The 13,948-nt window shown below is 46.7% G+C and overlaps 3 protein-coding genes across 5 annotated transcripts; 1 reads left to right on the forward strand and 2 right to left on the reverse strand.

Moving 5' to 3' along the window:
• Window positions 1-2: 2 nt before the first annotated feature.
• On the forward strand, window positions 3-6,062 carry LOC123181239 (protein STABILIZED1; the record flags this gene model as incomplete). Of its 2 annotated transcripts, XR_006491599.1 has the most annotated exon segments (3): window positions 3-2,874; window positions 5,665-5,705; window positions 5,792-6,062. XR_006491599.1 is itself a non-coding variant. In XM_044593499.1 (2 exon segments), a coding segment is annotated over 1 exon segment (2,853 nt), but the record flags the coding sequence as incomplete, so codon positions are not given.
• A 503-nt stretch (window positions 6,063-6,565) lies between these two features.
• LOC123181241 (AB hydrolase superfamily protein YfhM) lies at window positions 6,566-9,132 on the reverse strand. Of its 2 annotated transcripts, none has more exons than XM_044593500.1 (5): window positions 8,849-9,132; window positions 8,506-8,771; window positions 7,605-7,766; window positions 7,281-7,516; window positions 6,566-6,983 (listed from the first exon to the last, which is right to left on the reverse strand). In XM_044593500.1, the coding sequence occupies exons 1-5, from the start codon at window positions 8,934-8,936 to the stop codon at window positions 6,731-6,733; spliced, it is 1,005 nt and encodes a 334-aa protein (XP_044449435.1). In that variant the 5' UTR covers window positions 8,937-9,132; the 3' UTR covers window positions 6,566-6,730. The 2 variants fall into 2 exon arrangements, with proteins under 2 accessions (XP_044449435.1, XP_044449436.1); XM_044593501.1 differs by having other exon boundaries at window positions 8,554-8,771; window positions 8,849-9,131.
• Window positions 9,133-10,937: 1,805 nt separating this feature from the next.
• Window positions 10,938-12,612, reverse strand: LOC123167947 (bifunctional epoxide hydrolase 2). The gene is made up of 4 exons (XM_044585807.1): window positions 12,355-12,612; window positions 12,027-12,244; window positions 11,529-11,926; window positions 10,938-11,418 (listed from the first exon to the last, which is right to left on the reverse strand). Exons 1-4 carry the CDS (start codon window positions 12,425-12,427, stop codon window positions 11,172-11,174), a joined length of 936 nt encoding a protein of 311 aa, XP_044441742.1. The 5' UTR covers window positions 12,428-12,612; the 3' UTR covers window positions 10,938-11,171.
• Window positions 12,613-13,948: the final 1,336 nt, after the last annotated feature.

Consider the following 13,948-nt stretch of genomic DNA (forward strand, 5'->3'; position numbering starts at 1 on the left):
CACCGACCCCGCCGCCGCCCCCTCCCCCGGCGGCGGCGCCCGCTCGCCCCGTGCGCTACGACTTCCTCAACTCCAAGCCGCCCCCCAACTACGTCGCGGGTCTCGGCCGTGGCGCCACCGGCTTCACCACCCGTTCCGATATCGGGCCGGCCCGCGCTGCTCCGGACCTCCCAGATCGCTCCGCCGCCGCGGCTGCTCCCCCCGCTGTCGGGCGCGGCCGCGGGAAGCCCCCCGGCGAGGACGAAGGCGGTGATGAAGGCGGCGACGAGGAGAAGGGATACGACGAGAACCAGAAGTTCGACGAGTTCGAGGGCAACGACGCCGGCCTCTTCTCCAACGCCGACTACGACGATGATGACCGCGAGGCTGATGCCGTCTGGGAGAGCATCGACCAGAGGATGGACCTGCGCCGCAAGGATCGGCGCGAGGCGCGCCTCAAGCAGGAGATTGAGAAGTACCGTGCGTCCAACCCCAAGATCACCGAGCAGTTTGCTGATCTCAAGAGGAAACTGGCAGATGTGTCAGTGCAGGAGTGGGAAAGCATACCTGAAATTGGGGACTACTCGGCTCGCAACAAGAAGAAGCGTTTCGAGAGCTTTGTCCCGGTGCCGGACACTCTGCTTGAGAAGGCCCGGCAGGAGCAGGAGCATGTCACAGCGCTGGACCCCAAGAGCCGTGCGGCCGGTGGCACCGAGACACCGTGGGCGCAAACTCCGGTTACCGACCTGACTGCAGTGGGTGAGGGTCGTGGTACCGTGCTTTCGCTGAAGTTGGACAGGTTATCGGATTCAGTTTCTGGGCTTACTGTTGTTGATCCAAAGGGATACCTTACAGACTTGAAAAGCATGAAAATTACTAGCGACGCTGAGATCTCTGACATTAAGAAGGCAAGACTGCTGCTCAGGTCTGTGACGCAGACAAACCCAAAGCATCCTCCAGGTTGGATTGCTGCTGCTAGGCTTGAAGAGGTTGCTGGCAAGCTCCAGTCTGCTCGGCAGCTCATTCAGAGGGGCTGTGAGGAGTGCCCCAAGAACGAGGATGTTTGGTTCGAGGCATGCCGGTTGGCTAGCCCAGACGAGTCAAAGGCAGTAATTGCCAGGGGTGTGAAGGCAATTCCCAACTCTGTGAAGCTGTGGCTGCAGGCTGCAAAACTAGAGACTAGTGATTTGAACAAGAGCAGGGTTTTAAGGAAGGGATTGGAGCACATTCCTGATTCAGTTAGGCTGTGGAAGGCTGTTGTGGAGCTGGCGAACGAGGAGGATGCACGGATGTTGCTTCACAGGGCTGTGGAGTGCTGCCCACTTCATGTTGAGCTGTGGCTTGCCCTAGCAAGGCTCGAGACATATGACCAGGCAAAGAAGGTACTTAACAAGGCCAGGGAGAAGCTCAACAAGGAACCTGCCATATGGATTACAGCTGCAAAGCTGGAGGAGGCTAATGGGAACACCCAATCCGTAAGCAAGGTGATTGAGAGAGGTATAAGATCTTTGCAGAGAGAAGGGTTAGATATTGATAGGGAGGCGTGGCTAAAGGAAGCCGAAGCTGCAGAGCGTGCTGGATCTGTGCTTACTTGCCAGGCTATTGTCAAGAGCACTATTGGAGTTGGGGTTGATGATGAGGACCGGAAGCGAACATGGGTTGCTGATGCTGAGGAATGCAAGAAACGTGGTTCAATTGAGACAGCTCGGGCCATCTATGCACATGCTCTTAGTGTGTTTGTTGCCAAAAAGAGTATATGGCTTAAAGCGGCGCAGCTTGAGAAGAGCCATGGGACAAGAGAATCTCTTGAAGCCATTCTCAGAAAGGCTGTCACGTACAATCCAAAAGCTGAAGTGTTATGGCTTATGGGTGCAAAGGAGAAATGGCTGGCTGGTGATGTCCCTGCAGCTCGGGCCATCCTTCAGGAAGCTTATGCTGCTATCCCTATTTCAGAGGAGATCTGGTTAGCTGCATTCAAGTTAGAGTTCGAGAACAATGAACCGGAGAGAGCAAGAATGCTTTTGACCAAGGCCAGGGAAAGAGGAGGCACCGAGAGGGTTTGGATGAAATCGGCAATTGTTGAGAGGGAATTAGGAAATGTGAATGAGGAAAGGAGGCTGTTGGAGGAAGGTCTGAAGTTATTCCCCTCATTTTTCAAATTGTGGTTAATGCTTGGACAGATGGAAGACCGGATTGGCCATGTAGGGAAGGCAAAGGAGGTTTATGAGAATGGACTCAAACACTGCCCTGGTTGCATCCATCTTTGGCTCTCGCTAGCTAGTCTAGAGGAGAGGATAAACGGCTTGAGTAAGTCGCGCGCTTTCCTCACCATGGCAAGGAAAAAGAATCCAGCTACACCTGAACTATGGCTTGCAGCAATTCGAGCTGAATTGAGGCACGGGAACAAAAAGGAAGCTGATTCTCTACTAGCCAAGGCATTACAAGAGTGTCCAACAAGTGGCATTTTGTGGGCTGCAGCTATTGAGATGGTGCCACGTCCCCAACGCAAATCAAAGAGCTCAGATGCTATAAAGCGATGTGATCATGATCCACATGTCATTGCAGCTGTCGCCAAACTTTTCTGGCATGACAGGAAGGTTGATAAAGCAAGGAGTTGGTTGAACAGAGCTGTTACTCTTGCTCCTGACATTGGGGATTTTTGGGCATTGTACTACAAATTTGAACTCCAGCACGGAAATGCGGACACACAAAGGGATGTTCTGAAACGATGCATTGCAGCTGAACCAAAACATGGCGAGAGATGGCAAGCTATAAGCAAGGCTGTTGAGAACTCACATCAGCCAGTTGATGCCATCCTGAGGAAAGTCGTTCTGGCTCTTGGTGCAGAAGAAAATCCCAATGCTGCAGAACCTTAGTCCTTACTGTTTCGTTAAGGTATTTTTCTGTTCAAATAAATATAAATTTGCCTCAATGTATTCTCATGCTCTGAAGGATCTGATGCATAATGTAGCTACTTCTTATTGTGTGTCTATTCACTATTATTCAGCTATAAATTGTACTTGAGATGAAATATATTTTTAGCACTTTATAAGGTTTGAGTTGCAAGTATGCATACCTCTTAACTAGAAGTAGAACGCACCTTGTTGTGCCGTTTTCTTTGTGGCGTCTCTTTGTTGGCTGTCCGCTTGGTGGATCCTTTTTTTTCTTCTGTTGTTTACTTCATGCGTGGTGTACTGCTGTATTACCCCATAAGATGTTAGTGTGCTTTGTTGCACAGTTAAACTGTTAAGATGATACTCCCTCCGTCCCAAAATAAGTGACTTAACTTTGTACTAACTTTATACTTCAGTATAAAGTTAGAGGGTAGTATGTTTTAAGATGTATGCCTCGCATAGTCACATGCTACCATGATCTGTCTGTAGCACTCTTTTTCATCCTAAATATTGGTCATAGATGTACTGGCAACTATCATATCGCAATCTTCTTACTCAGAGTTAGCATTCCAATAAATGATACATAATGCATAATTTTATCTAGTACTCACTCCGTCCGAAAAAGCTTGTCCCAAGCTTGTTTCTCAAATGGATGTATCTAGCACTAACTTGGTGCTAGATACATCTATTTGAGGGACAAGCCTTTTCGGACGGAGGGAGTAGTACAAAAGAGTCCATATCAGTCCTATAGGTACAGAACATTTGTCCAGCCATCACTTTTTGTCCTTTCTGGGATATATCATCTCACAGCCAAGCTTCAGTCAATGCAAACGAAATAGCATTATTGTTATGCAATAGGACACCAAAAATTGAATGAGAAAGAAGCGAGGGTGAAGTAATTTGTTTCACAATGTCTTTTTGTTCAGTGTTCAATAATCTGTTTTTTCTTTTCTTTCGAAAGTGTATGGATAGGGAAGCTCAGTGCATCATAAACTTCCCAGTGAAAGGATTGTGCTCTAGTTGTATGAGGATGAACAATTCCTCTATCTTTGTTTTGATTGGTCCTGGTCCATGAAAATATGGTATAGATTAGTATAAAGTTGTCTAGGTAAACATTTAGCATTTTTAATCATCCGGTGTAGTTAAGTATAGTTTGTGAACATTACAGTTCTGCATAAAAATAGTACACTTCTATATGCAGTTCACCCGTATCCTTGCATCCCCAGGACAACTTCTGAGCAAATAACGCACAACCTTGCAATTTTGATGGATTGCTGAAAAAGCAAGAGAACATTACTCGATCTGTGTGCATGGTAACTGCTATATAATGCTTCAACATATGAATGTATGCCTCACTAAGTCTTCTAATATCCGTGGTATGGTGTTCATGTTATTGGGGATAAATGGCTAATATATGTCAAACTGATCATATATCATGCAAGTGCTGTAGGCTGATAGTTGGGATGCATTTTTGTTGCTACTGGCTTTGGTTCCTGTATGGTGACCGCTCGGAAACCCTCATGAATCTGTAGGAAACTCAACAAGGATTGTATGTAGGTAGTGAATACACAGGATTACCCAATAATTAAAGTTTCCTTTGAAATAATCTGATTCCAACATATATCCTTGCAGTAACTTGAAATAATGCTGATCAATGTACTGAATTGGCATGTCATTCTGCAAAGTGCATACTTAGGGCTAGTTTGGATGCTGCCCTGGGCTGCATGCCTGGGCAAATGTTCTTCCTGGCCTGGGCCTGGAATTTCGTATTTTCGTCGCCTGGTCAGGCAGACTAAACTAGTACTACCTCTGTAAACAAATATAAGCATTTTAAATCACTAGTGATTTACAGAGGCTAAACTAGTACTACCTCTGTAAACAAATATAAGCATTTTAGATCACTAGTGATTTACAGAGGGAGTAGTTGTTTGGATCGTGCCTGCCCTAGATCACTACTCCCTCTGTTCCAAAATAGATGACCCAACTTTGTACTAATTTTGTACTAAAGTTAGTACAAAGTTGGGTCATCTATTTTGGAACGGAGGGAGCACATGACATTAACTTTAGAAGCACATAATTTGTTCACATATACATTATCCTGGAATACTTCTGTTGGCGATTTGCCAGGTATGAATTTTGACCTACTACAAAAATCAAATCTGATATAGGAGGTTAACTGTGATCTTGCTTCCCGCTGGGAGGCGAGCTGGCCGAGTGATTGAGCAGCAGACGGGACAGCGACAGTGAGTTGGTGACTACATGCGGTTGCAGCGGCTCTGTCGCTGGATCATGGAGCTGATTAATTCAGTAAAACTGAATCATAGATCTGCCCCCAACGAATTTGTGTGGAACTGATAATTAATCACCCAACAACACTTGTAGTTTGTGAGCCCGTGTTTTCTCCAACAAAAAATCAAAATAGTGAGCATGGGCATTAATTTGTTGCTTGAACTTGCTCAAGATGAAATATCTTTTTCTGGTCCTTGGTTAAAAAGGACGGATGTTTTCTGGTTGCTGTGATGGAACATGATCTGGATGGGTTCACATGTGACAACACATCTGCAGTTTCTAACTGCAGTACTGCCTCAGAAGCAGATTTAAGGACTGCTATATGCCAAACCTAGTGTTTTTGTTGATGGGAATTTCTATATAATATGCCCATCAGACTCTATAGAATCTAAATGTAGCTCAATATCGACTTTCAACAGCTGGTTGTATTTCCTGCAAGTCTATTGTTTGCCTTGCGTTTTGCTGCCATCTTGCCTTACCTTATACGGCTTCCCTTATGCAGGTCATCCAAATATCGGGCTGAAGAGTTATAGATGACGTCAGGTAACAAACAGATAAATGCTCCGAGTAGTTTATTCATGATGCCCTAAGCCCCCGACTGATGATTGTATCACGCATATCTGGTGTAGACCCCAAAATCATTTATACCAAGCAAGCGGTGTTGATACTCATTTATACGAAGCGAGCAGCTGGTGATCTCAGATGTGCACTGCAAGATTTCTGGGAACTGGGTTCAGCTGGCTTTTGGTGATAGGAGTCGTCATGTGCCGAAAGCGGCTTGTTTTGTAACTCTAAAAGAGTTAATGTAACACATGCTTGTGTTCTGTATTCTGGTATGTTACAAGATTTTAATGTTTGAAATGCATTTATGAAGTGATCTGTTTGTTACCTGACGCATTATATTTGCTCTGACTCTTGTGGTAAAAAATGTATTCTTCTTCTAGTACTCTTATAGCTTGCTCTGAATGATGTAACATTCATTGTCTGTATGCTGGTGGCTTGCCTATTGATGGAGCTCGCACTCGCACGAATGACGTAAACTGCCACTTAAGCAGTTGATCCGCTGGTGTGCTGACTAGTGTTGTTCCCAGTCCTCGTTTTGCATGGGATTCCGTACTAGCCTACCTGGAGTCACCTATAGGTACAGTTTCAGGACTTGAAAGTTTGCATATACGTATAACAAGGGTCAAAAATATGCAATGCACTTCTCGTGGGTAGCGACTCTAAGATCAGTGAAACGAGTTATAGCCAGGATGATTCACCTCTTGGGCATACGAGGCTAGAGACGATCTTCGATTCGATTCCTTGGAATTCCAAGTGAAATTCAGATAGGTTTTTGGCGAAATACACGGTTCCCAGGAGGACTGAACACTATGGCGTTCTAAAGGATTAGATACAACACGGACCCAACATACATACGTATTTATTAAAGATTGTTGATGAAACTAGCATATCCTTCACTTCAATGGAAGCACGCATCATATGTTCATAACACTGCGGAATGTGCACGGAGTAGGGTTCTTATGAGACCGAGGGCAGGCCAAGCATAGTAGACTAGACCCCGTGTGTCAAGCCACAGGATGGTCCTTGAGGAAGCCAAGGAGGAGCTCATTGACCTTGTCCGGAAATTGCTCCTGAACGAAATGGCTTCCTTCAGGGATGTAAGTGATCTTCAGATCTGGCGCAAACTTCTCCATGGTGCCATTTTTCAAGACGGCCTCGACCCCGGGGAACTTGATCACGTAGTCTTTCTCCCCCATGACGACGAACACCGGGACTTCAAATTTTGGGTCTTCGATTGGATGCCTCTTATGGAGAGACCTGTCAAGCGTTGCAGCACACATATAAGTATCTGTCAATACTTGATGAGCCTAATACCACAACCTATTGAGTCACCACAATGGCACATAGAGCACAATTGGTTTGGTGCCAAAAATTGGCATGCCAATGTTTGGCATTGTGCCAAATATTGGCTACTAATTGGTTGGTTACCTAGTTGTCTTGCCTATCTCACATAAAGTTACCAACATTTGGCTAGCCAAATATTGGTAGCAAACCAATCACGCTCATAATCTAGGCACCTTTAAGAGAATGGAAATTACTAATCGCTGCGTTTACCTGTATGGCATCTGCAGTGGATACACGAAACCTGATTTCTCATAGAGGGACGTGTAGACTGCAAGATCCTCCTCGGTGAACCACTCTGGAAGGGGAGTCGACAGGTCCGCGAGATCCATGATTTCTTGATCTTCCTTCGCTGTCGGGATTTCGCTTCTAGAGAAGAGAATGTAGATGGTGCGCACGACTCGCTTGACGTCATACCTGCCAAAGTCTGCCTCTGCTCTTCCTGGTTCCTGCACAGCGCAAGCTTTTTGTATGATATCATGAGAAGAACTCTCTAGTCATGTGCTTGACATGGGACTTTCAGGTTAGGGTAAAAACCCGCCAACGCAGTATATAGAAGCCTTCGGGCATGGCAGTGAAGGAGGAGCCACCGTGAAGAAAAGGGATACCCAAACACATAACACCGCATGTGCGGTTGGGGTGACGAAGAGCAAAATCATAAGCTGGCATGGCTCCGAAATCCTTTGCCACAAGGTAAGCCTGATGTGAGGTAAAACGGAAGTTATCAGAAGAGAACATTGAAGAATAACACTGTTTCTAGTGAGGGAATTATCCTATTTTCAAATAATGATCAGTGTCAGGGCATTTTTGACTCTCGGTGCTGCCTATATCCCATTGAGTGTCAGCTAATACATCAACTCAACGGGACTGATACCAATCAATAATTTGATACTACAGATGAACAAATGAAACAACAGTACTGTGACAAATTTGCCTGTTAAAAGTGCGGGAGAGTACTTTGAAGCACGGTATGAATAAATTCTGATTGTGTTGATGAAAAGTTAATACTTGTTTCAGAAGAACAATAAACCTGGTTTCATAGGTACAACATGAATTCTGGAAATATAGTAGTACAGTAATAGACTCAAGTGATCGCTCAACAAGTGAACAACCCAGCTCTCACATAAGATGGAGGAAGAAGAATCCTATGATTGAATTGTTATGTGTTTGTAAGCACACCAACTCTAGCATGATTTCCTGTTCAAAGCCTCCATGAGTTTATTAATTTTCTTACATATTTAGGCAATCAATCTCAGCTGCTTCAAATATCTAGTTACATCTGAATTTTTCTCCCACAGGACCCTGAACTAGTAGAACTCACACTGTCTGTTACCATGTTAGTAACTCTATATACGAACTGCCCCCGGAATCCCCAGGCTGATTTTAAGAGACCAACACCAACCAAGAATTCCCCCTTATTCCCCAACCGAGAACTGACCCCTGAAGCGGACATTGATTCTCCCCACAATCGAGGGCTAGAGGGCACCTTGGGAACGGATAGTGCATCCAGGACGGCAAGGAGATCCTCTTCCAGGTCGCGGTACACCGCCGCCTCTGGCTCCGGTGGCTGGTCGGAGAGGCCATACCCCCGCCAGTCCGGCGCGATGGCGCGGTACCCGGCGGCGGCCACGGCCAGCATCTGGTGGCGCCACGAGTACCATATCTCCGGGAAGCCGTGCAGGAACAGCACCGTCCCGAGCTCGCCTGCAAGCAAACAACGGTCACCACTCACATCGGCCGGCCTGCCGCGGGCGTGGTCGAGGGAGGGAGGGGGCGCTGACCTGTGCCTGCTTGGGCTACGTGGAGGTTGAGGCCTCTGATGGCGAGGTGGCTGTGCTCGATCTGCTGCTGCTGCTCCGCCATGGCCATGGCTTGCGCCGCTCTGCCCCTCTCCCGCGTCACTTCTTGGAAGAGAAGGCTTTCTGATTGCCCGTTTCTTTCTTTAGAGCTTGTGGATGGAGATTGCCGGCTGGTTGGTAACAACGACAGTAGTCCGGAGAGGCGGAGATGCTGCCGAAGAAGAGAGAGCACCAGTTTTGTCTCTAGTACTGCCCACCAACTACTATAGCCTCCACAAAGTTTATCGACGACCGGGATAGTGCTGGTCGGCCGGTTGGCTCGTCTTGCCCACCAACGTAAGCTTTTTCCTCTGCAAACAATCTTATTTTATCAGCTTCTCCCTTCACAAATATAAGATGTTTCTGAATATTTCAATATAGATTATATAGAGACTGAAATGAGTGAGCAAAGTGAACAAATATACTAAAGCATGTCTATATACACTTGATTTATAAATGAAATTAAGACATTTGAGTAGTATTTATGAACGGAGGGGAGTATTAAAGAAATAAGAGTGAATTCCATTTTTTACCATGTACTTGTACATTTGTGACACATATTACTCTATTTAGTGAAACTTCTATCGAAATATCAAATTTTAGAGAATTTTAACACGGTTTTGTCCCGGTTTTGCATTTTGCTTGTATATGTTACTAGATAGGATCTTCATGTTGCGTCAATGATTCACAAAAGAAATGCATAAAGATCGGAGGGCATTATTGACGATCATGTCGAGACTTCTCTTGAACATCTGTTCCATTCGCCATTGTCATCCACATATTTTTGGACCCCGGGCGTCACCTCACCCCTTGTCTAATGGACCCGCATAAGAAAACGAGGGTCCAAAGCTTCTAAAAGGGGTATTCTCGACGAATTTCCACTCAAACGGGTAATTAGTGTCACAAATGCATATCTAGGGGGTAAAATATGGAATTCACTCAAGAAATAAATATAGTACTAGTAAATTACACAAAAACTACTTTCCCGTCTCATATTAATTATCACTCAAACATATGTATGTAGATATATTTTAGTGCTAGATACATTCATTTGAGTAACAGTTAATACATGATGGAGGGAGCCATATTTGGGGCAATATTATAACCATCGCTTTTGGCTCATGAAAGGCAACAAGCCCCGTCGTTGAGCGAAACCGTATCTATTTCAAGAAAAACTTTACACTTCCTTGCATGGATTGAGAAAAGAGTCCTCACAAGCCCAGGCGCGTCTACCAGAGCCTATTGTCCCTGGCATTTAGCCAGTGGGTCAACGCCCATAGATCCCACAGAACCTGCCATGCGGAGATAAACAACGTGAGGTGACATCGAAACCACCGAAGAAGTGAATAAGAACATGCATAGGAAAGTCATGTTTACCCGATTCTATTATCGCAACAGAGTCAAACCCATGACCACACACACATCATCGATGTGTCGGTGTTTATACAAGTCACGAAAACCTCTGCTATTTCAAAGCATGTCTTTCACGATGGGTAAGAACTTTCGATTTTTTTTCTTTTGCGGCGAGTGTGATTTAGATTTCCAAGATGATGTTGTAAGATCACAAAGCTTGGCCCGGGCCTCTTGTCATCTAAACCCACCTCCAACTACCTGGTTCACCAGATGAGAGAGAAGTTGACCATAATACACAGATTCAACTTCCCCCTCCTTGATTCCATGGTTCTCGGGAGGGCTCGAGCGTTTGGAAAAACCTTCAAACGTCCAAATACCACAGACATAGTCTTGGAGTGTACTCAAGGTACTCCACATGGGTGATGAGATAGTCTTCAGATAAGCCTTCCACCCCCTTTGCCTTACTAGGCTTAGTTTCGCTTCTTGTATTGCTTTTGTATGTGCTAATGTGATCATTTTTGACCGTATTCATGATGTCCGTATGCATCCTAATTATGCATAGGCTATGTGCTACCCAATTATGGTTGGTATCTCCATAATGTTACATTTTGACTTGATGAAACATTTTGAGTTTTTTTTTTGACTTGATGAAACATTTTGAGTTAATGAAAAGATTATGTTATCCGCAAAAAAAAATAATATGAAAAGAGTATGTTGTAGAAATACAATATTTCTTAACCGATGAGCTACCGGATTCAAAAACTGAAAAACCAGACGGACATGATTACATTACACTATCCATTTTTAACGACCAAGAAAATTCAGAGCGACATGGTTCAAGCAGAGCAATGGTGGCGGAAGCTTTATTCATTGGGAACCCCGAGCTCACTCTCGTTCGTCGGTGGATTATAGATCAGGGATGGTCCTTGAGGAAGCCGAGGAGGAGGTCGTTGATCTGGTCCGGGAACTGCTCCTGCACGAAGTGGCACCCCTCCGGGATGTAGGTGATCTTGAGGTCCGGCGCGAAGGTCTTCATGACGCCGCTCCTCATGGCGGTCTCGAAACCAGGGAACTTGAAGCAGTAGTCCTTCTCCCCCATCACCATGAACACCGGGACCTGGAACTTGGGGTCCACGTGCTTCGTCATCCTGTGCAGAGCCCTGCGATCATGGAAGCAGTTGATAAGCTCGTCAATCAGTTTCTTCTTCGTTGTAATATAATCGGGCCATGGGCCATGGCTGGGGGCACGAAGAAGCTTCAGTTGACCTACCTGTATGGTATCTGGAGAGGGTAGCGGAATCCGGACTTCTCGTAGAGCGCGGCGTAGGCGTCGAGGTCCTCCTCGGTGAACCACGGCGGCAGGGGCGTGGAGAGGTCGGCGAGGTCCATGATCTCCTGCCCTTCCTCCGCGATCGGGACGTCGCTGCGGGAGAAGAGGATGTAGATGGTGCGCACCACGCGCCGGACGTCGTGCCGGCCGAAGTCGGCCTCCGCCCTGTCGGGCTCGCGCCACCGCAGGATGTAGAAGCCCTCCGGCATGGTGTCGAAGTTGAAGGGCCCCGGGCTGAAGGGGATGCCCATGCACATGACGCCGCGGGTGCGGTCCGGGTGCCGCAGCGCGAAGTCGTACGCCGGCATGGCGCCGTAGTCCTTGCCCACCAGGAACACCTAGACGAGCACAAGATGGTCATGTCATGCCACGGAGCGAGCATGGCGGGCTACGTGCGTCTCTCAGCTGTTCACTGGAGTGGATGTCGTGACTACGTACCTTCTGGATGGAGAGGGCGTCGAGAATGGCGAGCACGTCGGCGACGAGGTCCTCCCAGGTGGCCTCCACGTCCTCCGGCGGCTGGTCGGAGAGCCCGTAGCCGCGGCTGTCGGGCGCGATGGCGCGGTACCCGGCGGCGGCCACGGCCAGCATCTGGTGGCGCCACGTGTACCATATCTCCGGGAAGCCGTGCAAGAACACCACCGTCCCAAGCTCATCTGCAAGCAACACAATGAACAGAACCACATATCACACACATGACAAAGAACCGTCGCTCCATGAAGCTCACGACGCCTATGGCGAAAAGAAGGGGGAAACGAGCCCTCACCTTTGCCTACTTGAGCAAGGTGGAGGTTGAGCCCACGGACGAGGAGGTGGCTGTGCTCTATCTGCTGCGCCATTGCTGCTTGCTTCCGGAGCTCTAGTGCGTGAGGCTTCACTTTATATAGCCAGGAGGAGAAGTTGATTCCTAAAATGAAAGGGCAGTGGGAAATCTTTTGGTAGTGGGGAATGATTCGAGATGGCTCCCCACTCTCTTTGTCGTCTCTTTGATCGTGCCGTTTTGGCTTGATGCACTCTTGGTGTTTCTGCAGGCCGAGCTATAGACAAACACAGAGCTCCCTGGAATCCAAGAAATAGCTCAGCGCAGATACCCTGAAATCCTACAATGATTTATTTTTTCCGTGGATAAGAATCAGCACTACACCAGGGTCTTGCAAGGCCATTTCAAGCATCTGCTCAGATCTGTTTAACCTCTTAACTCACCCGGAACAACATTCAGTTAAAACTCTGCACCGCGGTAACTGTTTGTCTGTTTGTTTGTGCTGTTTACCTGAACAAAGACAGTTACGGTGTGAGTGACTCGTGGCTCCTGCGCTTGATAAAATAGTCCAAGGCCTGAACCACGAGGGCTTTAGTTAAGGCCTTACCAGATGTCAGGCCAGCCTCGTGCTACTAATAATATTTGCAACCATCGACTGTTGATATGTTTGTCAACTGTTCTTGGATTCCAAATGCCTCATCGGTTTGCATGTTAGCGATGCTACTTTATTTATTTTAACAAAAGAAATGGCGCCAAATTTTTATTCAGATCAAATACAGAGCACAGCATGAATTGCATACCCTTGATAAGTTTCATTTTGGATCCAATGGAAAACCAGACAAAGGCTATTTCTGTTACCCGGGTGAGAGCTCTGAAAATACTCTCACTATAAGAACTCAGAGCCGGATGAGCAAAGTTGCGGGCTTTTTTTAAAACGAAGACGCTAGGAGCGTCCGGCTTTAAATTAATAATGCTCACAGCGAACAGGCAGAGTGTCAAACGGACGGACATTACATGTAACACCCCGCATGTAACTTGCCATATTTGTAACTCCGACTCTTGCCATTTTCGGCTATGTGTTATGATATTCCCTCCGTGGTCGGGTTTTGTTTTTCGTTTTGCATTTTGTTCATGTCATGCATTTCATATCATGTCATCATGCGCATTGCATTTGCATACGTGTTCGTCTCATGCATCCGAGCATTTTCCCCGTTGTCCGTTTTGCAATCCGGCGCTCCTATCTCCTTCGGCGCACCCCTCTTGTTTTCTGTCGTGTGCGGGTGTCAAACTTTCTCGGAATGGACCGAGGCTTGTCAAGTGGCCTTATTATACCACCCGGAGAGTACCGGTCAAGTTTCGTTCCATTTGGAGGTCGTTTGGTACTCCAACGGTTAACCGGACATCCGCAAAGTCCATTTAAGTGTCCAGCAAACCCCCCCATCAAAAACCAGCCCAAAACCCACCAAACTCTCTTCCATGCTCTAGGTCGTTCGATCACGATCGTGTGGGCGAAAACCACACCTCATTTGAAGCCTCCTAGCTCCCTCTACCTATAAATATGTGGGCATCCCGAAATACCATTCTCAGTTCAAACCCTAGC

Source organism: Triticum aestivum, chromosome 1D (genome assembly GCF_018294505.1).
Source record: "Triticum aestivum cultivar Chinese Spring chromosome 1D, IWGSC CS RefSeq v2.1, whole genome shotgun sequence".
In the NCBI taxonomy this organism is placed as follows: Eukaryota; Viridiplantae; Streptophyta; class Magnoliopsida; order Poales; family Poaceae; genus Triticum; species Triticum aestivum.

Excerpts from the sequence above, each read along its gene's own strand:
- LOC123181241 (XM_044593500.1), bottom strand. The coding sequence starts at position 8,936 with ATGGCCATGGCGGAGCAGCAGCAGCAGATCGAGCACAGCCACCTCGCC. Across the intron at positions 8,772-8,848 it reads CGTAGCCCAAGCAGGCACAG|GCGAGCTCGGGACGGTGCTG; the intron begins GTCAGCGCCCCC and ends GTTTGCTTGCAG. Across the intron at positions 6,984-7,280 it reads CCACTGCAGATGCCATACAG|GTCTCTCCATAAGAGGCATC; the intron begins GTAAACGCAGCG and ends AACGCTTGACAG.
- LOC123167947 (XM_044585807.1), bottom strand. The coding sequence starts at position 12,427 with ATGGCGCAGCAGATAGAGCACAGCCACCTCCTCGTCCGTGGGCTCAAC. Across the intron at positions 12,245-12,354 it reads CCTTGCTCAAGTAGGCAAAG|ATGAGCTTGGGACGGTGGTG; the intron begins GTGAGGGCTCGT and ends TGTTGCTTGCAG. Across the intron at positions 11,419-11,528 it reads CCTCTCCAGATACCATACAG|GGCTCTGCACAGGATGACGA; the intron begins GTAGGTCAACTG and ends CCATGATCGCAG.